Source organism: Astyanax mexicanus, chromosome 3 (assembly GCF_023375975.1).
Source record: "Astyanax mexicanus isolate ESR-SI-001 chromosome 3, AstMex3_surface, whole genome shotgun sequence".
Classification (NCBI taxonomy): Eukaryota; Metazoa; Chordata; class Actinopteri; order Characiformes; family Acestrorhamphidae; genus Astyanax; species Astyanax mexicanus.
In genome coordinates, this window is record NC_064410.1 from 59,533,866 (window position 1) to 59,557,222 (window position 23,357).

The following is a 23,357-nucleotide window of genomic DNA, read 5'->3' on the forward strand; positions in this document are numbered from 1 at the left end:
AAGATGATTAAATAGTGGGGAAAACTTATTAAGGCGTGGGAATGAGATAATTAAGTCATCCCTACGACTTTGATCTGGTTCCCACGCTTTAATAATAGGTCGGATTGTTTTTTTCATGATGTCGCCGTACGGGCTCCGAAAGTATTTACTTTTTTGTAGCATTTTTTAGTAGTTTTTTTGTAGTAGTTTTTTTGTGGCCATTCAAAATAAAATAAAAATCCATTTTTATTATGCTTTAAAGTGATTTCCATGGGTGCTTCGATTATTTTTAAGCTTTTGAGTGGTGTTAAATGTGTTAAATTTCTTTCAGCTGGTGCTCATGTAGAAAAAGCCTGAGGGCTGCATCCAGCATCAGAGGTAGCGGTATTTTTAATCAGGCGCCTCGGTCGCCCCTCAGCGGTCCTGTGTGTCCAGTGTTTTTACAGGAGGGAAACTTCGCTGTCCGGCTCGTTATTTAGCAAGAAATTGTTGAGTTTGGCGTCTGTTAGCCCCCAGAAAAGCCCGGAATTGGCGAGAAAAGACTCCAGACATTTTTATCTGGTCCAGGGTGAGTGTGTTCGGAGGGTAAATCGTGCGGGAAAAGCGGGTAAAGAGCGCGGGAGTGGAGCAGCGCGGGGCTGGTTTTGTTCGCTGTGCGGAGCCGCTAGCCGCTGAGGCTAACTCTTGCTGTAGCCGCGCTGCTGTTTTAGCGCTATTCCTCACCGATATACTGAATATTACTGACATATAGCTAATTTATCAGACACACAAGGCTTTTATTCAGCCACCCTGTGCTTTATATCGCGATTTAAGGCTTTATTTTAGCTGTACAACGTAGATAAGTGGGAAAGTGCGCAGTGAGCGGCGGTTTGCGCCAGATCGCTGTGCTGTATTCAGCTGCTGGCTGAGTATTTGCGCCAGCTTGGTTATATAAAAGTGGACAAATTACACAAAATTAAAGCTAAATAAGCAAATTACTCACATTTATAACCACCAAAAAATCTCTCCCTGCCTCAGAAACAAAGTAAAGTTGCCAGTTTGCGCTCTTTCTGTGTGTATATACAGTAGAATCAAGCTAACCTGTAGTTAGCATAGAGATAACTAGCTAGGCCTTAGGGAATCCGGGGCTGGGCGATATTCCAGCTATTCAAATAGTATCACGGTTAGCTCTGTCACGATTATCGTGACATTTATCGTTCGATATACGGACGTAACGTGCAGTATTGTTTGCTGAGCTTATTATTGCCAATTGTGTTTTATTTGATCGTGTTTTAGGAGAGCATTTTGTTTCATATTACCATTTATAAATATGTAACTGTTTTATATATCACTAAACTCTCTAAACTATATCCAAGGCTGTATATATGGGCTTAAAATAACTGTCAGCTGTTTTTTGGATAACATAGTATATGTATATTTATATTATATTAATATACATTGATATTGACTGAGAGGTCATTGATGGATTAATCAAATTTTTATAAATTGACTTGTAGGGAAAAAATGCATAATTTGATTGCTGATTCTAAAAAGAAAGAGATTATAAATATCTTGTATTGTTCTTTATCTTAAGTATAATAATTTTTGGACAAAATAATATTCAATAAATATGTATTATATGTATTAATGTTAACTATTCTATGAAAAGAGAATTTATGGATTTGATAGTTTGATTATGCTAATTATTGGAAAAATGCATAATTGATTGCTGATTCTAAAAAAACAAAACTATTTTATCCTTTAATTATTATTTATTGTAGAGTATAAATTTAAGAAAATCAAACACCAGCAAAATTAACATGTCACAGATTAAAACCAATGAACAAAACAAAACAAACAAAACAATAACCCAACAAATAAAATGCTTATAAAATGCAAAGTGCAAATATGAATTACTAAAGTAGATTATTATTAACAAAAGTAAAAAAAAAAAAAAAATCAAAATGTCACAATTAAATTTTCATAATTAAATAATTGTACGATATACGGACATAACATCAAATAATTTTTGCTGAACTCATTATTGCTAATTGTGTTTTATTTTGTTATTTTAGTAAATATTTGTTTTATTTGTGCTTTTATAAATATTTAACTCTACCTAAACTATATCAGAGGCGTAATATGGGCTTAAAATATTTGTTACTTTTTGGACGCTATTCAGTAAAATGTTATATTAATAACTATGTACAATAATTATATATAATATATTAATAGACAATTGACTATTAATTTTAATTTAATTGTAATAGTTTGTCTTGCAGGAAAAAATGCTGATTAAAAATTGATTGCTGGTTCTAAAAAAAAATCCCTTTTGTTCTTTATGGTTCTTTATCTAAAGAATAAATTCAATAATAACAATAATAATAATAATAATAATAATAATAATAATAATAATAATATACATATACAAATAGGAAAGTCAGACATCAGCAAAAATTACATATTAAAGATTTCATTTGAAACCAATAAACAAAAGAAAATAATCCAGCTAATAAAATACTTATAATATGCAAAGTTGTTACAATAAATTACTGAAATAGATATTCTTGTCAAAAAAAGAGTAAAATGATACACTTTAATAAAATATGCTAAACTTTATATAAACATCATTGTACGATATTGTCCCTCAATGTTAAATCACATATTACATGCACATTATATTTGTGTGTCCGCTTAACTTGAATGATCAGATTTTATAACAAATCTATGCAGAAAAACAGGACTTTCTAAAAGGTTTGAATACTTTTTCTTGCAGCTGTATTTTGACAGCTCCAAGAATTTTGTAATGTGTATATTTTTTTTCTTTTTCTTGTAATGTTTATTTCTAATTGAATACTATGCATATCTTTTTGACACATGCTATTTAAAGGAGAACTCGGGTGTAAAATGGACTTTGGGTGTAGTAAAACAGGTTAAAAGTACTAACCTACGTTGATTAGCCCACCTCCGTCCTCCCACAGCTTTCTGAGATCCAGTAATTTTGTACTTTTTGCCCAGCAGTCTGTACAACTAATTACAGATTATGATTAAAAACAAAATATAACAATAACATAACTAATTGAACACTTAAATGCAAAGTTGCTCAAATAAATGACTGAAATAGAGAATTATAAAAAGCGTAAAATGATGCACATAATAAAATATGCTGAAAGAGCTGAGGTGATCTATTTAACAAAGGTAAGTACTTTTTATCACATTTTAGTACACCCAAAGTGCATTTTACACCGGCGTTCATCTTTAAAAAAACAAGTTTTGTCAAGTTATATATTTTGTTCTTCTTTTTGCATCTGTTCATATTTAGATAGCTCTTTTATTTAACTACTGATATTATACGTTTTTGTAATTGGATGATGTTTCAGTCCTTGCTGTCAGCATTACTCCCACTCCTGTCTTTTTCCAGGTTTGCCTCCATCATTTTAAGGAACCTGAAGTCATGTCTGGTATAGCGTTAAGTCGTCTCGCACAAGAACGAAAGGCCTGGCGGAAAGACCATCCTTTTGTAAGTATGAGGAACTGATTTTCACGTCTTTATAAACATCCAGGGGTGCGTTTCCCAAAGGCGTAGTTGTTAACATGTTAGCAACTTGCATAGTGCCAATCATCATTAAGTTGTTCTGGGGTTTCCCGAAACCGTATTTCCACTAAACGTTTGCAACCACTTTGGTTCAGATGAAGATACTTTTTTTTTTTTTTTTGAGCATTTAAGAATCAGTTAAAGTGCATATGATGAACAACCGGAATTAAAAGCTTATTTAATTAAGGACAACTTTTTAAAAAATGGAAATCTGCAACTTTTTCCGCATTGAAAATATTTTTTTTCGTTTTCAGCTCATTAGATAACTGTACTTGTCTTTAAATGTGAATTAAATGTAAATGTGAATAAAAATAAACGAATACGCATGTTTGATCTTTTAATAGATTAAACAAATCTTTTTTTTTTTCCTTTTTTTTTTTATTACTCTCTTTACTCTCTTTTTACTGCTGGCCTGTATAATCAGCTCCCCTGCTTGAAGCTTGTTTGCTGTGTCCACTGTGTTTTTTTTTTTTTTTATGAAATAATGAGCAGATTTTAGTTTTAATTTGCAGACTTTTTTGAGATGTCATTTCTAACTTAAATGTGAAGTCTGCACTGTCTTAGTTTCCCGCTCAATCACAAAACGCCTGCACATTTTGTCACGTGAATACATTTTAAATGTATATAATATATAATATATTTATGAAGTTATTTTGAAGAAAACATGGCTTTAATTTAAAGATGACCTCATATTTCCCATTATTTATCATTATCATAATTAAACAAACATTCTTGTGCATACAAGTCAAAACATGCATACAGTCCAGGGAGCTGATATTCACAAAAAAAAAAAAAAAAATGTAAAAGAATAGATTTACACATACAAACTTTCATTGATCCCAAAGGAAATCGGATCCTAAAGCAGATTGCAGGAAGCGCTGCAGGTCCTTTAGCTCGGTATTTCTGTCGTGTCGTCCACCTGAATTCTGCAGTGTCATTTATGTTGATCCTCATTCAAGTTTCACTAACTGGAAATAAGGAGAAGTGCTGCTTTTAAAAACAGGCTTCTGAAGCTGCTCTCCCTGTGTAAAAAGCTAATATTGTGTCCCATGACTTTTGCCATGTTCTGTGAAAGCTAAAAAAAAACTGCACTGAGCCAGAGTCACTTGATTGTCTGTTTGCATGAGCAAGTCTAGCCAGACACTGCTAGTCACAATCCTTACCGTGCCCTGCACTGTACTTCCCACTGTAGATGGAAATGTTATTAAATAAATAACCACCCCTCCAGCCCAACAAGATTTGGGACACCCTACCCCTAGGTGTGTACACCTAAAACAGAGGGTAGGGTGTCCCAAATCTTGTTGGGCTGGAGGGGTGGGTTGGGGGAGCGTTTGGGTAGGGCCGAGCGATATGGAAAAAAAATCTTATTACGGTATAGATTTCCATATCAGCCGATATCGATATTTATCACGATATAAATCAAATCCCTTTCTGTTACACTTAAAGGTTTCCTTTTGCTCATAAGTGACAGAATAAGGAAGTTATGGCCAAAATCACTAGCAGGCTGAGAGCTTAAAGACAGACACTAGGATGTTCACAACCTGCCAGATGGGCACAAGGTGCTCAGACAGCTTTTAAATTAATTTTAAAAAGTCATTATACATCCACACAGGTCATTATACCCCCCCCCCCCCCCACACACACACACACGTTTGGCCCTTAAAGCAAGTACAAGGGGACAAATATATAAACTAAATACAATTCAGACCTTTTACATTATTTGTCTGTTTAAATTAAATTGCAATATCAATTGGATTTTTTATAAAATAATATTTATCCCCTAAATGCCCTCCCTAAATGCAGGCAACTACATAAAGCAAATTACAAGAGTATATCACACAGTTTTGGTCATATAAAAAGTATGTATTACATATGTTTTACTCTTTTTCTATTTTATATTTGTTGTTATTTTAAGATTATTTACTGCAAATGTTTATTCAAATAATACCCTTTAAGTACAAGTGACCTGTAATGGAGGCGGGACGAATAAAGTCAAGTTTCTGAAATGATCCACTTCTACTGCAGTACAGATTTATACTAACATTACTGGCTTTCAGTAGACTAGATTTACATTACTTAACAAGTGTATTTGAAACTCATCCAGTTCAGTAACAGCAATTTTTAGCTCTGTTTAAATACAGCTACACAGATTATATAATCATCTGTATTTAGTAAAATATCCAGCACAACAGACTCTCTATCTGTTAAAAGCTAAAAACACGAAAACAGTGAGGGTTAGAAAAAAAGACGGAAAGTGCTGTGGCTGAGCTGTTCAGTGCGCTGCCTGATCGCGTGCTGCGCCTGTTCAAAGCGCTACTTAAACGGGAAATAAAAAATAAAGTTTATCGAATCCTATCGTCCGGCTTATCAAATTTATCACGATATATAATTTCCTCTATAACTATCGATATCGTTTTATGGCCGAGCACTACGTTTGGGATACATGATCCTTCAAACAGAGATTTTTTTAGAGGCACACTCAAAACAGAGGGCGATGAGAATTACTAGCAAGATGGCAGTGGCACAAGCGACCAAAGAAACAAAGAAACCAAAGAGTATTTTCCCTGTTAAATATTACGATAAACACCATATTGTCATATTTCATGTATAGATTTAGTGGTTTTGGCCTTTTTTTTTTTTCATAATTAGCAAAAAAAAATCTGTAGAACCGTATTTTTTGGATTATAAGGCACATTTAAAATCATTTAAATTTTCTTAAAAATCTTCAGTGCACCTTATAATAAAAGGGCACCTTGTGAATGAATTGTTCCAGTCTGGTTGTAAATAGCAGTAAAGTTACTCTGCTGAAGTGCAGCTTTGTACAGGAGTTTCAGGGAAGTTTTGGCATAACCTGCTAACTGCGCTAAATGCTAGCTCTTTCAGCGTTCATCTTTGAGTATTATCGGTATGGTGGCTGAGCAGTGAGAGCAGCTCTCAGCAGGCTCCAGTGGAAACAATAAACGGTAACAGAGTGACCAACAAGACACAAACCATATATAAATACTGTAAGTAAATCCTACACCTTCATAGGCAGCTGTACTAATCCCATAGCTCTGTACTGTGTTTAAAAAAATGTTTTGTCTCTGTTTGCACTTCAAGCATAGTCTTAATATGACTGGTTATGGTTATGCATAATTAAATTACAAGAGATTTAGGAGAAAAACACAAACCATAGTCTTAATATGACTGGTTATGGTTTGCACTTATTGTTTGCTCTATATAAGACCTAGATAAGTTTAGTTTTTTATTCTTATTCTTTATTATTTCTATTTCCTATAGAATCAATGTGTGAGAGACACCAGTCTGTTAAGTTTGCATTATATGATTTTGTCAAATAAAACTCTAGCTTTTAAGCTATTTTTCATTTTTGACGTTTTCTTTAAAATTGTATTTTTAAGTCTCGTCTCGTTCTCGTGAACCCAGTACCGTGTCTCGTCTCGTGATATTAGTGTCTCGTTGCACCCCTACTTACTAGTGTCCCTCAATGTGCCTTATAGTCCAGTGCACCTTATGTATAAAAAATTGACCAATAAATAAACGTTCATTGCTAGTGCTCTTTATAATCTGGTGCGCCTTATAGTGCAAACAGTATGGTATTTCATCTCAGTTGCTAGATGACTAGTTATTGTTCCTGTTCCACCTTAAATGGCACAATATACGGCAGAGGCTGCAGCATTTAAGGTGGAATAAAAACACCTAAAAAGAGAAAATAAAAGCTATAATTTCATTAAGAAATGGACGTGATAATTAATTACTGCACCACCTGCCGTCTTTCTGAAGACATACGATAAAATACACCCTGAAGTTACCCAGCAGCAGCAGCTAGGTTTCTGAGCACAGTGACCAGTGTTCAATCAACATCACTCACAAGATAACACCTCATGATCAGTATACATAATTCTGTACTGTGACTCTGGCATGCGAGTTCAGTCTCTTTACAAGCTTGTAATTTATTTTTAAAATATTTTTATGGAAACCAAAAGTGGTTATTCTGTGGCTTTGCTCAAAAACCCCCTTTACTGCAACACCTTTTTTTATTCTGAAGAGTGAAAATGAAGCACTTTTTACAAAATAAGGTGTTGAAAAGGGGGTTTTTGAGGTTTGCCTTAGAAGAGCCCAGTTTGGTTTGGTAATTTTATATATATTATTGTTGTTGTTTTTTTTTTTTTATATATAAATAAAGGTTTAAAAAAGTGAATAATGGTTACTTATATATTTTTCTAAAAACATCGGCATCTGCGAATTGACTAATTTCAAATAGTTACTTGCTGATGTTAACATAGCACAATAAGTGAGTAAATTATTTATTTTTTTCAGATTGTCGTTGTAAAAATTATTTATAATAATTCTTAAACCATTAAAATGCCTGTTAATTTCCCTTTTTTAAATGAAAAATGAGCCAAACAGATTATTCTGCTGTTTACTCGGTTGGGATTTAAAGATTAAAAAAATCTCTTAAATATTGTGATAATATACTGTAGCAGTATTTTCTCTTTAAAGCCGGCTGCTATTTGCTGTAGAGCTTGCTGTAATTTATTTATTTATTTATTTTTGTTGTATACTTGTGTTCAGTTTTGTGTTCAGTATTTAGATATATTTTATAATATATAATATGCATTTCTTTTGTTTTTGTTGCATTTTATTTAATACAAAATCATGTTTACAGGCTTTATTGGTTCTATTAAATGTTTGGAACCATTATTTTATATGAAACTTAACTATATTTTATTGCAGTAAAATAGTGATGTTTTATATTATTTTAGATTTGCTTACTTTTATATTAAGAAGAGTTTTAAGTCGTATTTAAGTTACGCAGGTTAATGATGGTTAATTTATCAAGTTCTGCACTCGGTTTGACATTTGTGAATGGCTGCGCTGGAAGATAATCGCCGTTTGCTATTGTCTTTAAAGACACCGATCGTTCCGTCTCTAAATAGAACACAACTTTTTTTGTGGCGTCACACTCTGACCCTTCGTAGCACCTTTTATTATTAAGCGTCTGCCTCCGATAATTTCCACTCGGATTAAAATAGAAATAGAATTGCACAGATACAAAATAGTTATACTGAAGTCCCTCAGCGTGTTAAAGAGAAGGCGGTGCACCCTGATTATACACACATCACTACATTATACCCCCACCCACATCATTTCCACTGCTGCACTAGTGTTTCTTAACCTGGAAAAACAGCTCGATACTTTGGGCCAAGTGTACCATAGTGTTTAAATGAGTCTTAATGAATTCGATTAAGAGCAACTTACTCAATCAAATCATCTCGTATTACCCTCTTTCCTTATTAGTACGTATAATTTTGTCAAATATGAGAATAAATGTTTTTTTTTTTTTTTTTTTTATCACTGTGTTTAATGAAACATCTCATTTTTTTATTGTAGTCTAGTATTATTTATAGTTATGATTTAGAATTAACATCACAATATTTTAGGGGATTTCTGCGGTAATTATATTCTTGATATGGCAGAACATTTTGTATTAATTTCAATAATTCAATAATAATCAATATTACTGTGACCAATTAGAAATTAAAGTTTTATTTAGCATTTATTCCATTTAAATTTTATTTTCTGAAAAAATAAGTCTGTGAAACATAAATTATTATATAAAAGTTATATATACATATATTTAAATGAATTGTGTAACATAAAAATAATGTTACATAGCAATTATTTGCTGCAAAAATAGTAAGAAAAATCACTCTCCTGTGCATGAAAATATATTTGTCAAAACACGATAAATACTTTGTGTTGTTAAGAAGTCTTTAAATATTGTGAGTAATTTAATATTAATATTTTTACCATATCATTCAGCACCACAAGTAGATTGTGATATACATTTTGGCCATATCATCCAGCATTAATGTATATTAATAAATTAATTAGGCAGATATTGAGTTGAGCGAATATGAATGTGAGATTTCATCTTAAACTTTTATGGAGGTAAAAAAGGTAAATAGAATAAATAAATACAATGTTAAGGTTTAACAGTGTTTTTTTTTTTTTTTTTGCTGCATATTGTGCCAACCTTTTCTAATTTAGTTTACTTACTTGTACTAAAAAAACTAACTTATTTTGTGGCAGTAGGTTTTTTTTTTTTTGGGAAATTAATAAATATTTTCATATTTTGACCTTGTCAATCTTATCACAGAAATACTCACAAAAAAACCTCCCTTTATATGTGAACTTGTACAGAACTAGAGGTTCAGGCTCCACACACTGAACAGTTCTTCCTACACAGTGGAAATACGCCCCGGTGTATTTTTGTACTCCCACGTGCAGTGCAGAGTAACCTGAAGTGAACCTCAGTGAAAGCTGCATGTTGAAATAGATTTCGATTGATGGAATGGGTGCTAATTTGTTGGTAGCTAAGCTGCACCAACCTTGTGTTCTAATTTACTAGCTAGCTAAATAACCAGTTCTTGGTTCTGTCGTCAATATAGTGGCAGCTGTATATATTATATCATGTGATTTTAGGTAGAATGTTAGGTGGTGATCAGGTCCCCTGCCTATTCCCCAGTCCTATTTCCACTTCTCAGGTTGCCAGGTATGGAACACTATAGCAATAGAGTTCAACGCTGATGCTGAGACGTGTTTTCTTTTTTGCAGGGTTTTGTAGCCGTGCCGACCAAAAACCCGGATGGAACAATGAACCTGATGAATTGGGAGTGTGCCATCCCTGGAAAAAAGGGGGTAAGTATAAGTGTTGGCATCAAAAAAGCTCATATTTAGTTTACAAATAGCCACATCTTACTTTAGAACAAAAACACTAGTTCCTTGATAAAATAGTTTTATCTTGTGTGTGTGTAGATGAATTAAAAATATTTTTTATGTTTTCACATGTTTTTTAGATATGATTCTGATCTGTCTGTGGTGCATTATACTGTGCAATTTTAGTTCACTGACAAGCCAACACTAATTGACAGAACTACCTAAGCTAAAAAATTAGTGCCCATTCCATCAGTAGTGAAAGTACACACACAACTTATAAATAGCATATAAGCTTTGTATTTAAATGTTTTTTTTTTTAATTAGCTTATCTACCTGACTAGCAAGTTAGTGCTGATTTTACCACTAGAGAACTCTCTACTTTATTAAAACGGCTAGTCATAGGGCTATTTATGTGCCATAGTTATCTAGTGTTTACCCCTGGGGGGGGGGGTCATTTTCGAGTTTAGCAGATTCCAAACACATTAAAAGTTGCTATCAAAGCTGGATGAAGAAATGGATAAGCTTTCAACTGGTGGAATAGGTGCTAATGTGTTAGCTGGGTACATAAGCTGCACAAAGCTGATGGTCTAGAAGGGATTCTAGTCGACCAAGCTAAGCTTTCTGTTCAGAACTGAGAACAGGTTGTGTTAATGCTAATGAGCTAGCTAGCTAGCTAGCTAACCACACACTGATTTTGTCATATATATGTTCAGATAGACTGGTTTAGCAGAAATGGCATTCTAAGAAGCCTCATTGTCCTTTTACAAAGATTCATGAACGGCGTCTCTGAGAGTTGGAGCCCAGAAGGAATACAAGACTTTTCAAGCATTGCTCACTTAACATTTATAAATGGACATTTTGAGGCATTTCAGAGTTTGTGATTCTAGTTCCCACAGCTAGTGGTGCATAAAATGAACCTTTTAAATAACATTAAAATGTGCTGGTATAGTGTCCCCAACCTGGCAACCCAAATTGTTCCTTTAGCTTTAATCTCGTATGCATGTTGTACTCTCCTCCTTTCAGACGCCCTGGGAGGGAGGCTTGTTTAAACTGCGAATGCTCTTTAAGGACGATTATCCTTCCTCCCCGCCAAAGTGTGAGTTACAATTAATCATTCTTACATTACTGCCTTTTTATATTCTGTCTTTTTACAATAAAACCAGCTGCCTCAGAGCCATATTTAATCTCAGATCTTCTTTTCTCCTCAGGTAAATTTGAGCCTCCCCTGTTCCATCCCAACGTATATCCATCTGGCACCGTGTGCCTATCGATTTTAGAGGAAGACAAAGACTGGAGGCCGGCTATCACGATCAAGCAAGTAAGCAGAAAGAACTGATTCCTGCATTATTGCAGTATTAGTTGTTGCTGATGAAGTAAGGCTGCACGATATATCATTTAAGCACAGTCATCGTGATTTGAGCAAGCTCAGTAGTCAAATCACAGGACGTGTGATGTCACTTAAGGCAATTAAGTCAAACATGTCATGTTGCAATGTTTTGATTTTTAACACAAGAAGTAGATACACAGCGCTGTCTCTGTGTCTGTGTGAGTGACGGGCTGCTGCTGCCTGAGAAGGTGGTGGGGGAGTGCGATAGTGGGCCAGGAGTAAACACGAGGTAACATCAGCATGGCCTCCATCCACATGGCTGGGCACGTGCTCGTAAACGTGAGCACGTGTTGAAAGCTGTGCACCTCAGTCCAGCACAGTTTTGCAGCGCAGATATTTCCAGTTACAGCTGAATTCATGCTTTTAATCCCAGAAAAACAAACGCTCTTATTTACCTTATTAAAAATCCATTTAAATGTTTTCCTCAGGTTTTGAGTGCTCTGTGCAGACTCAGCTCTTGATTGGTCCAGACAGTGATGTCAAACTTTTCCAATATCGTGCAGCCCTATGATGGAGCATGCTATTTGTTATAGAAAGGGAAGTTCAGGGACAGAAATAGACAACTTACCAACTTTCAAGTTTCACAGGAATGCACATATTAAAAATAACCTCAGGGTTCTCACACTACTGCAAACACACTGGTCAGTGTGTGTCACAAGGCTACAAATATGGGCTTGAGTTGGTATGCTTAGATTGTATTCAAACACCTATGAAAGGTAAGTGATTAAATAATTAGATTAATGTTGAGGTAGTGGCTTAAGAAGACTCTGCAAGGCTTGTTTTACCAGATTGCTTAAGCTGTTAGAATTGCACAGTATATACAGTACCATCAAAAAGTTTGGACACCTTCTTATTCAGTGTTTATTTCTTTATTTAATTTATTCTCTACATTGATTAATATATTAATATTAAAGGCATTTAAACGATTAAGGGACGCATATGGAATTATGTAGTAAACAGTAAAAAAAAGTGTCAGTCCTCCACATTAATCCCCTGATTAATTGGGATGAGCTGGAGCTTCACAGCATGAAGGAAAAGCAGCAGCTATTGTTCAGCACCTCCAGGAACTCCTCCTTCCTTCAAGATGCTGAGAAAACTATTTCAGGTGACTCTCCCTCATGAAGACACTGAGATTAAAATCTCACCAAGTGTGTGCAGATCTGTCCTCAAAGAGAAATGTGATACTTAGAAGAATCTAAAGTTTAACACTTTTTTTTTTTATTTAAAGAATAATTCTGCATGTGTTCCTGTATAGCTTTAATAGTCTTTTAATATTAAATTAACAATGTAAAAAATCATAAAATGAAAGAAAATGTTCAAATATTAGACTGGTACTGTATTTTATTAAAATATTACTGTGGTATATGGAAGTACAAGCAAGTAGTGCAAAAATTGGTGCATAAGTAACTTTAATGCCATCTTATTTAAAAAAACAAAAACAATTAGATGAATTGTTCAGACTTGGTGAACACTGTGCCAACTTTAAAACAGTAATTAAATGTAAATGTAAGACTGCCATTCTTACCCTTACCAATATTAGTGTGAGCTGACAAATGGGTAATCTAGTAAATGCATGTGAAATAAATGATTCTGGCCATGTAGTAAATATAAACAAAAAAAACAATATATTATTATATATGAATATATGACTAATCTGATTCATCTGACTCGGCCTAAAGTTAGTTGATTGGATTAACAGATGTTTTAACTGAATAAAAAAGAACCAAGTAGATTAATTTGATAAAGTAACTTTTCAATGAGATTATATCTTTTGGAAAGCACTTAAACATTATTTTTTTAGATTAGATTTTATTTATTTTATTGTTGATGTTTATGGCTTACAGCCAATGAAAACCCAAAAATCAGTGTTTCAGAAAATTAGAATATATAAAACAAATTAGTCCTGCTGGAAAATGAAATCCTCATTTCCACAAAAGTTGTCAGTAGCAGAGGGAAGTATGAAGTGCTGTAAGATTTTGTGGGAAAACAAAACTGCACTGAATTAAGTCTTGATAATAAAACACAGTGGATCAACACCAGCAGATAGCAGACATGTCTCTCCAAACCATCACTGATCATCAGTAAATTTTACATTTCATTTGTAAATCAAGGGAGCAGAGTCTGGAGGAAGAGTGGAGAGACACACAGTCCAAACTGCTCGAGGTCTAGTGTGAAGTTTCCACCAATCAGTGATGGTTTGGATAAAGAGACATGTCATCTGCTGGTGTTGATCCACTGTGTTTTATTATCAAGTCTAAAGTCAGTGCAGTTTTGTTTTCTCACTAAATCTTGAAGCCTAATGCCATATAAAGCCCAACAGTATGGAGCAGTGGAACTGTGTTCTCTAGAATGAGGAAGCGCCACCAGGTCTTTTGAGAACTAAAGCACTAAAAGGAATCTGAGTTTGCAGGTGTCCCAATACTTTTGTCCATGCAAAGTATTTTCCCCCTTTATGCAGATAATGTGAAATTGAAAGTGATCTATTGCGTAGTGAAACCTGAAAGTGTGCCTGAAACTAAAGTTGGAAATTGTTGAAAATGAACCTTTTATCCAGAGAAATGTGTTCTGAATCATATTAAAACAGCAGGAATAGTACAATACATACAATAAAATTACAAAAAAATGTCCCCCTAACTAAGAACACAATGCAGCTGTGCTGGTTAAAAGGTTTATTTTGACTTGCAAAAAAAATCCCTTAAACGAACACATTTAATACATAAAATACCCCTTAATTCTGTTTTTTTATTTTATTATTTTTTTAACTCTTAACTTTTGAATGCTAAAATCTTAAGGAGAATACCATAATTTAAACATTTAACATTAGGGATGCACCAAAGTAAAAAAAAATAATACATTTTAGCCAGAAGAGAAAAAAAAAAAACTATTTGGCTGAATAGTACACTTTTTTTTTTTTTTTTTTTTTTTTTTTTTTTTTTTTTTTTTTTTTTATACACACAAGTTAGTATAGGTCACAATTACTCTCACATAAAGATAAAGATCTCACCAGCTCTATTCTTACAGCTCAATCTGAAAGGGACTGAAATTGGTTTAATTATGGGCTCTGTCATTTTTTTTTTAAGCAAATAACCTGGTACTGGCCCTGCCACACCCGTCTCATGTATACACACGTGTTTACCACTTGTAAAAATGGCAAAAAACAGAGGCGTCATCAACCTTATGTTCAACCCTGAGTCAGAACCAGAGCAAAAACTGAGTTTTGCTTAATATATTCCCTAAAATAAAAAAATAGCAATTACAAGCCCGTAGTTTAAAGCATTTATTGAACCCTAAATAGTTTAATATCCCTTCAGACATATCAACAAGGTACATTTACCTCAGTAATGCTACTGAAGTTACATGTAAGTGACATTTGCACAGAGAAATGTAGCCATACAGCACAGCTACTGTTAGTATCCTAGTCCTGTACAGCTGGTTGGTTTCACCTTAAGTACAGACAGTTCTGAAGAGCTAGAAAACTTTAGTGTGAGTGTAAAAAGTAAATAATTTAGCCTAATGTTTCTCAGCTCTCACTGCTGGCTCTCTCCCACACTCCCTGCCTTTTATACAGCAGTGCTGTGAAAAAAAAATCCTAATGTTAGAGGAAGCAAATCGAAAAAGACTTATTGATTGTTAATATTCTGTGAATTTCTATTTTACTAGGGCTTTGTATTGCAGTATGTCATTTATACATTATTATTACAGTTACAATGCAGAACTTTATTTTTATTTTAAATTTTTTTTGCTGATGCTTTTTCCATGATCTGTTGCAAACAAAGGCAAATTTATGTTTGCGCAGTATCAGTTTATTTTTCTCCAATTATAGACACACTGTCCTTTATTAAAATCATGATAAAATTTGAGTAATCAACTTTTGATAAACTGATAAATGCCTGTATTTTATATTCAATTCAGTTCAATTCAATTTTATTTATATAGCGCTTTTTACAACAAAGGTTGTCACAAAGCCGCTTTACAGGAAAAACAGGTCCACGCCTCTTATGAGCAGCACCACAGAGATGCCAATTTTATGGTGACACAGTGGCAAGGAAAAACTCCCTTTAAGAGGAAGAAACCTTGGAAGGAACCAAGACTCAGTCCGAGGAACTCATCCTACTCGGGTTGACCCGCTCAGTACAAACAAGTAACAGAACAAATAACAGAACAGAGAATTAATGTGAACTATGGGTAATATAACAGGTACTAATTTATGAATATAAGAATGTGATGGGCACAAACTATAGAGCTATGGCTAATACAGAAACAGATACTGAGTGTGTTAATGTTAATCAGTGCAGGGTTGCAGAGCCGGAGAACAACACAGCGGGCAGTGGAGAGCCAGGCTGGGAACATCAGGAAAAGGGCATGTCCATACATGTAGAAGAGATAGATAGAGAAAACAGAAAGGAAAGGAAGAGAAACAAAAAGCAGAAGTTATCTTATATATCGCAGACCAGTGAAAGATCTCAATGTCAGTTTTTCTGCTTTCTGCAATTTCCTGCTGTGGATGGGCACACAAGCTGCTGTCCTGCTGTGTGCACCAGCACCCGTGTGCCCGGTCCTGCTGAGTGAACTGGTGCTTAGGCCTCTGAATATCTGGTAATATTGAGCTGAAACATGATCATCTCTGCTGTGAATCCTCCTGGGAGAGTTCTCACCTTTTTGATGAAGGTTAAAGTTCTGAGACTGCTCCCTCTACTAATGCCAGGCTGGATGCGCTGTGAATGATAACCAGGCTTGGATGCTGTAACACATGATCGGGCTGTGACCGTATTGTAGGATTCAGTTAAAAGCGTTAAGTGTTAAAATCATTTTTACGATACTGCCCAGAACTAAGCGGAGCTGCAGTGATTGTGTCTTAAAGCAGTAATATGTGAGAATAACGTTGACTTGCCACTAATTTAAGGACATACTGTAAACATGCTTTTCTGGACAAGCTGAGAGAAGCATGTGGTCTGAGGTGGTTGTTATATTATTACGTTATATATCAGGCATTTTGAATAATGTAAATGCGTTTTTCTCAGTAAAATCACTCTGATATGACTGGGGTGTGTGAGTGAGCGCAGTCAGTAAGAGGAGAGGATCAGTAGAAGGGGGAGAGGCAGCACCCTCAGCTCCAGTAACAACTAACTTCAACTCTTTATCATTTGAAAAAATCATATACACCTGCCTCAATAATATATATATATATATATATATATATATATATATATATATATATATATATATATATATATATATATATATATATATATATATTACATTCTGTATTCTATATTAGATTCTGTACAAGGTTATGAAATTAAAATTAATATCCTGTTTTTTTTTATAAAGCCACAGATGTAATTTTTTTTAATCAGCCTTTTTTTTTTTAAGGAATTAGGAACTGAGTGTGAGGACGAAAGCGTTATTTAAACTGCATGTGAAATCTAAATGGTCTATCCACTCTTGACATCCAAATAGTTCAACTGTAGAAACTTTCGTATGAGCCCTTGTGCACCAAAATTGACCAGTCAAAGACTGACTTGCACGCCGCTGGAGAGTCTCCCCAGCATGACAGCCCAGTTATGACATGACTGTACTCTTGATTTTATATTTTCTCAGACCATCATTTTAGGGATACGTACAAGTATCCTAGAATCTCTTGAAAATAACATCCAGCCTCTGTGTGTGTTTCTCATAATGTACTTTGTACTTTTTAGTTTAAAACCGGTACCACAAACTATCAAAATGTATTGCAAAGTTGGTCTTGGGGCCTAAATGATTAGCTGTCCTCACCAGTAGGAAGTACAAATGAAGGGCATGACAAAAATAATTTTGACTAATTAAACAAAAGAATTAAAAGATTAGTAGTTAGTTGCAGCCCTAATGTGTTTGGAGATGCGTTGACTACATTTTGGAAACATTGGGTGTGCACGTTGCGTTACACTAGAAGGAAGCAAACTTTTTAATCTTGTCAGAAGTTGTGCAGGAGCTGTTTGAGTGATTTTGGGGAGGAATTGTAGAGTAACTCTTCAGAGGAGCCTTTCTTGATTCAGCGGTTTTGTAAAGGACCGAATGCAGAGTGAGTTTGTAAGGGTGGAGATGTGATAATACAGCTTTGGAAAAAGATAAGAAACCACTTAAAAATGATGAGTTTCTTTGATTTTACCATTGAAATTGAATTGAAAACCTCTGGAATATAATAATTTGGAAGATGGATGATCACAACCATCAAACCACCAAACTGAACTGCTTGAATTTTTGCACCAGGAGTAAAGCAGCATAAAGTTATCCAAAAGCGGTGTGTAAGACTGGTGGAGGTGAATATGCCAAGATGCATGGAAACTGCATCTTTGCATTATTTGAGGTCTGAAATCTCAGCAACTTTTTTTTTTTTTTTTCAGCCATTTATCATTTACTGCAAATTAATGCTCTAAATTACAACTTTTATTTGAAATTTGGGAGAAATGTCTGTAGTTTATAGAAAAATCAACAATGTTCATGTTACTCAAACATATACCTATAAATAGCAAAATCAGAGAAACTGATTCAGAAACTGAAGTTCTCCCTTAATTTTTTTTCCAGAGCTGTATTTGTAGTGAGCTGGATTAGAAGAGTTTATGGTCTATGGGGCGTGTGGACTGAACACTGCTACTGGCTGTTCAGCAGTCTGACTGCTTGTGGGAAGAAGCTGTTTCAGAACACCAGACAAGGATTAAAACATAGACTACATTTTAGAGCTGATATCGATTTTTAGGATTAGAGTTTATTAAACATTCTACAAACACAAAGTGCAGCTTTCTGGCCTGTTGAAGAAACCTGCCAGGTCTTTGGCCGTGTTTAAAATAGATTACTGTAAACAGGCTTTTATGAGCAGAACAAATGTCAGACCTGAATAAGGTAAAAGTGGAGGAAGCAAGAAAGATCAGCCAGTTTCAGTTGTTGCATCCTGTTTATTTTAATGTGCTGAGCTTTTGTGGTGCTAGTCTGTCTATAGAACTGGTGCACAGGGCATTACTGGTGGTAAAACTGAACGCTGAGGCTAACCAGTGAAAAGTGAACCTGCAGTGGTAAATGTGGCGACTGCCTGTAAGAGAACTTAACATGCTTTTGCATGTAAAATGTGTTTTTTTTTGTCCCTCATTAGGTGTGAAAACCATACAAACTAATTGAAGGATTATGATAAAATGCAGTGTTTTATGTAGAAGAGTTGTGCCTTATCATATAGTACGCAATAATATAGCCAATTTTTTATATATATATATATATATAATCAGAAAAATACCTAAAATATGATTATTATTTTATGGCTGTATTGGCTAACAACTTCTTTACTGTTTGCAGCAAAAGCAAAATTCACACTGTTCCCATTCTCACTTTCCATTAAATAATATTTACTAGAGATAGATAATCTGTCCAGGATCATTTATTGTTCTTTAATCCTGGATAAATGGAGATATTTGGAGTGCATTAATAACATCATGACCCATTGGATCATTGACTTCTGTTACAAATCTGGTGAAAATCTCGATAAGAGATGTTCCATATCCTTTTATATGCAACAATATCACCAAATAAAATATAATATTAATTTTGTTCCAGTAGTGTATTCTTGAAATTATTTTTTTATTTGTCTAAATATAGAAAAAAATACGATACTTGTGATTTTTTTTTTTTAACAGTTTTTTCTGCTTATAGTGAAGAAAGTACTCTCTTAAAGGGCGCCTAAGTTAATTTTTCTAAATTATATGAACACTGAAGTAATAGAATTTTAAATATTACAAATGAATCGTAAATAAAATGAAATAAAATTGCAGTTTTAAGTCAAAATACTGATTTATAATAAAATTATAGGCACTAGGAGTGTGCCATTATCGTAATTGTATCGTACACAATAATACTGCCAACATTTTAAGATATTGTGAACGATATTCTACCCAAAAAAGTCATGCAATATCGCCCACCCCTAATTATTATTATTTTTTTATATATACTGTTTTTAGTAAAAGAAAAAACACACTCTCATTTCCCATTATATATCTACTAGAGACAAATTATATCTGTCCAGTATTATTTATTTTACTTTAATCCTGGATATATGGAGATATTTGGAGTGCATTATTATTATCATGATATTCTGGATCATTGACTTCTGTTACAGATCTAATAAAATTCTTGTATTTCTTAATATCTCAGTTAGGAGTGTGCCCTATCATATTGTATGCAGTAATACAATTTTATTTTCATTTTGTTGCAGTAGTGTAAACAAAATGAAATATTGTAGGACCATATCGCCTACCCTTACTAGGCACTATTGAATATTGAGCAAAAATTATTGAGATCATGCTCTGGTTTATTTATACATGGAAAAAAATGCCAACTTTTTTTTATTTTTTTTTTAAATGTAATATTATTATCTAGATTTTGGTTGTCCACCTTTTTTATTTTTATTTTTTCGCAGAGTTTAAGAACATCTGCTATTTTACCCTTTGCTGTGCAATAAGAGTCCAATACGCACTAGACCATCAGTTACTTTTCATGTGTGCAACAGTTTCAGAAAATGTTAAATTCTGACCTTTTTGGTTCAACTTCTTGGCTCACCACAACCCACAGCTTGTCTGCGTTTGTAGTCATGGGTTGGAATCATCATAAAGTTTCTCATGCTCAGGAAATCATACAGTAGAACTGAATTCAGGAAACTCTCAGAAGAAAGAGATCTGGGTCATTTGCTTGGCGTAGGGTATCGGTGACGTTTATAGATTTTATCTTTTACACTGCAGCTCATTTCCGGTACTATAAACATACACGTAAATTCAGTTTATTTATAGAGCTTATTTAAAGTCAACACAAGTGCTGTACCGTATAAATAAAAGTAATAAATGACAGCTGTTAAACACTGCTTGATTATTTCAAATATCACAGTCTGTTTTCATGCATGGGCAGGGTGTGAGATCCTGTTGTTTTGGGTTCTTTTGGGATCTCCTGGATGAGTTGTTCATGCCCTTTTGGAGTAATTTCGGTCGGCCGGTCACTCCTAGGAAGGTTCACCAGTGTTCCATGTTTTTTTCTTTTTTTTTTTCCTTTTTCTCCATTAGTGAATAATAATAGCTCTCACTGTTGTTCTCTGGAGTCCCAAAGCTTTAGAAATGACTTTATAACCTTTTCCAGGCTGATGAATGATCAATGACTTTGTTTTTGCATCTGTTGTTGAATTAATGTGCTGCTTTTGAGATCTTTTATCTGCTTCATGAAAAGTGTGATTTAATTAGTTATTTTATGGGGGGGAGGGAACAGTGTAGGGAGGCAAATACTTTTTCACGTCACTGTATGTGCACCGAGAAATCTCAGAATACTCCATTTAAGAGTGTTTATATACATTGGCATGAAACTACTTTAAATTCTTTAAATGTAGTTCTGGGTTCTTTTCTGACCTCCTGGATGAGTTGTTCATGCCCTTTTGGAGTAATTCTGAATGGCTGGCCGGTCACTCCTGGGAAGCTTCACCAGTGTTCCATGTTGTTTTCCCCATTAGTGAACAATAGTGACTCACTGTGGTTCTCTGGAGTACTGAAGCTTTAAAAATGACTTTATAACCTTTTCCAGACTGATAGATGATTTTAATAGCTTTAATAGTTTTTCTCATCTGTTTTTGATTTTCTTCAGATGGGGGTCTAATAATAATGTGATGCTTTTTGAGATCTTTTATCTGCTTCATGTTGTCAGACAGGTTCTATTTAAGTGATTTCTTGATTCTACAGGTCTGTTTGCAGTAATCAGGCCTGGTTGTGTTTTAGTAGTGAAATTGAACTCAGCTTTCCAAAAAAGGTGTGATGGATCACAGTTAAATTATCACAAAGGGTTAGATTGGTTTGGATATATGTATATTTTTCCTGTTTGATAAATAAAATCGGCATTTAAAAACTGCTTTTTATATTTACTCAGGTTATATTTGTGTGATGATAAAGTTAGTTTAGTAATCTGAAAAATTTAAGTATGGCAAAAATGCAAAAACAAAAAAAAATCTGTAGGGTGGCAAATACATTTTCACACCACTGTACGTGCACTTAGAAATCCAAGAATACCCCAGTTAAGAGTATAAATGCACTAAAATCTTGTATAATGAACAAAGATTCAGTTCTCTATCATATTTTAAGTTTTCTAGACCTTAATCCAGTCGAAGAAATTGGATTCTGAGTACTTAAATCATGATAGAAATGCACTATTCTGAACTGATTTGAGTGCATGTAATAGCACTGATTATATAGTGCATATCCACTATTGACCTTTCATTGTAATTTCATTCAAATGTCAAACAAGCTCTTCAGCAGTGTATCTCTTTTTTTTTTTGTTCTGTATTATATATCCCTGAAGGGGGCAGCATTATCTCACGGACGTCTCGGCAGCTCTAATCAGCCTGTTTGAGTTTATCTGAGCTGTTTCTTGTTTTGCAGATCTTGCTAGGAATCCAAGAACTCCTAAACGAGCCAAATATTCAGGACCCCGCACAAGCTGAGGCATATACAATTTACTGGTAAGCCAATCCACTTCCCCGTTTACCACTTCTTTTTTTTTTTTCTTAATTAACTGCACAGTGTCCAATTTAATTACCGTTTTTTTACTCATTGCCACTTGTTTGTCTCTTTCGCTTTCAGCCAAAACAGAGTGGAATACGAAAAAAGGGTCCGAGCACAAGCCAAAAAGTTTTCTCCGTAAGCCTCCAGATTTTGTCGCGATGGAAAGATTGAGTTTTGAAAAGGTCCCTGCAGCCCCCCTCGGCTCCCCCTCTTAACCCCGATTTCATTTCACACTAATTTCCACCTGAGTTTAAAGAAAACTGAATGTGTTGTGCCATCGTCTGTCCAGTGACACTCATCTAACGAAGCTCTCTGGCTCTTAATTTGGCTTTTTATTTTATTTGTGAAAGAGGCAGGAGTGTCACAGATGCCCCCTATTGAAGCTAATTTGCAGCACAGGCGCTCGTACCGGGAGCGCCCGACTCCAATTTTAAGGAGTCACAAGTCTGCATGGTTCTGTGTCTTCCCTTCTCCAGCCTGCCGGATTCATGAGGGGCTTGATAATTAGCTGATGAAATGAATTCGGCATGTTGAAGCTGGGAAAACCACATACTGCGGCTTCTCCGTTTCGCTCTGGAGTTACAGATCGACTCGAAAATAATACGTATGCGTAGAAGTTATATACCGCACAACAAAGAAGACGGTATGAGCATTTAACTCCTTTCTTTTCCTTCCTTTTCCTCTTCTTTCCTTTCATTTTCCTTGCTTTCAGTTTCATCCGTTCAGACCGGCCTCCTCCTTTAGACTCTTCCATGGTTTTAATGATGTTTAATGACTCGCTATTACTTAAATGTCAGTATTTCAACTGCTGTAAAATGATACTTTTATACTTTCTTGATTTTGAATTAGTGTCTATCTATAGAACTTTCCATTCCTGGTGCAGGCAGTGTAGACAGCATGTTGTAATATAAAGTATGATAGCATTGTGCTGCCTTGGCCAACTAAATATGTTCTGCGAAGAAGAAGAAGAAGAAAAAAAAAAAAGAAGAAAAAAGGCCTCTGAATCAAAACCGGAAGGCGGGTTAGTGTCGCTGCATCAATCTGTGTTTATATGGTGTTTTTGTTCATGTAAGTGTTTAGAGTAAATAAAAATGTTTATACAAAGCCAGATTGGGTGGTTATCTTTTGTCTTTTATCTTTTTCT

The 23,357-nt window shown here is 34.5% G+C and overlaps 1 protein-coding gene across 1 annotated transcript; it reads left to right on the forward strand.

The window, feature by feature from the left end:
* The first annotated feature begins 376 nt into the window (after positions 1 to 376).
* On the forward strand, positions 377 to 23,321 carry ube2ia (ubiquitin-conjugating enzyme E2Ia). The gene is made up of 7 exons (XM_022666651.2): positions 377 to 547; positions 3,380 to 3,478; positions 10,172 to 10,255; positions 11,297 to 11,369; positions 11,482 to 11,591; positions 22,091 to 22,170; positions 22,292 to 23,321. The coding sequence occupies exons 2-7, from the start codon at positions 3,413 to 3,415 to the stop codon at positions 22,350 to 22,352; spliced, it is 474 nt and encodes a 157-aa protein (XP_022522372.1). The 5' UTR covers positions 377 to 547; positions 3,380 to 3,412; the 3' UTR covers positions 22,353 to 23,321.
* Positions 23,322 to 23,357: the final 36 nt, after the last annotated feature.

Coding starts and splice junctions, on each gene's coding strand:
- ube2ia (XM_022666651.2), top strand. CDS start 3,413: ATGTCTGGTATAGCGTTAAGTCGTCTCGCACAAGAACGAAAGGCCTGG. Junction 3,479..10,171: donor GGCGGAAAGACCATCCTTTT/GTAAGTATGAGG, acceptor TCTTTTTTGCAG/GGTTTTGTAGCCGTGCCGAC. Junction 22,171..22,291: donor GAGGCATATACAATTTACTG/GTAAGCCAATCC, acceptor TTTCGCTTTCAG/CCAAAACAGAGTGGAATACG.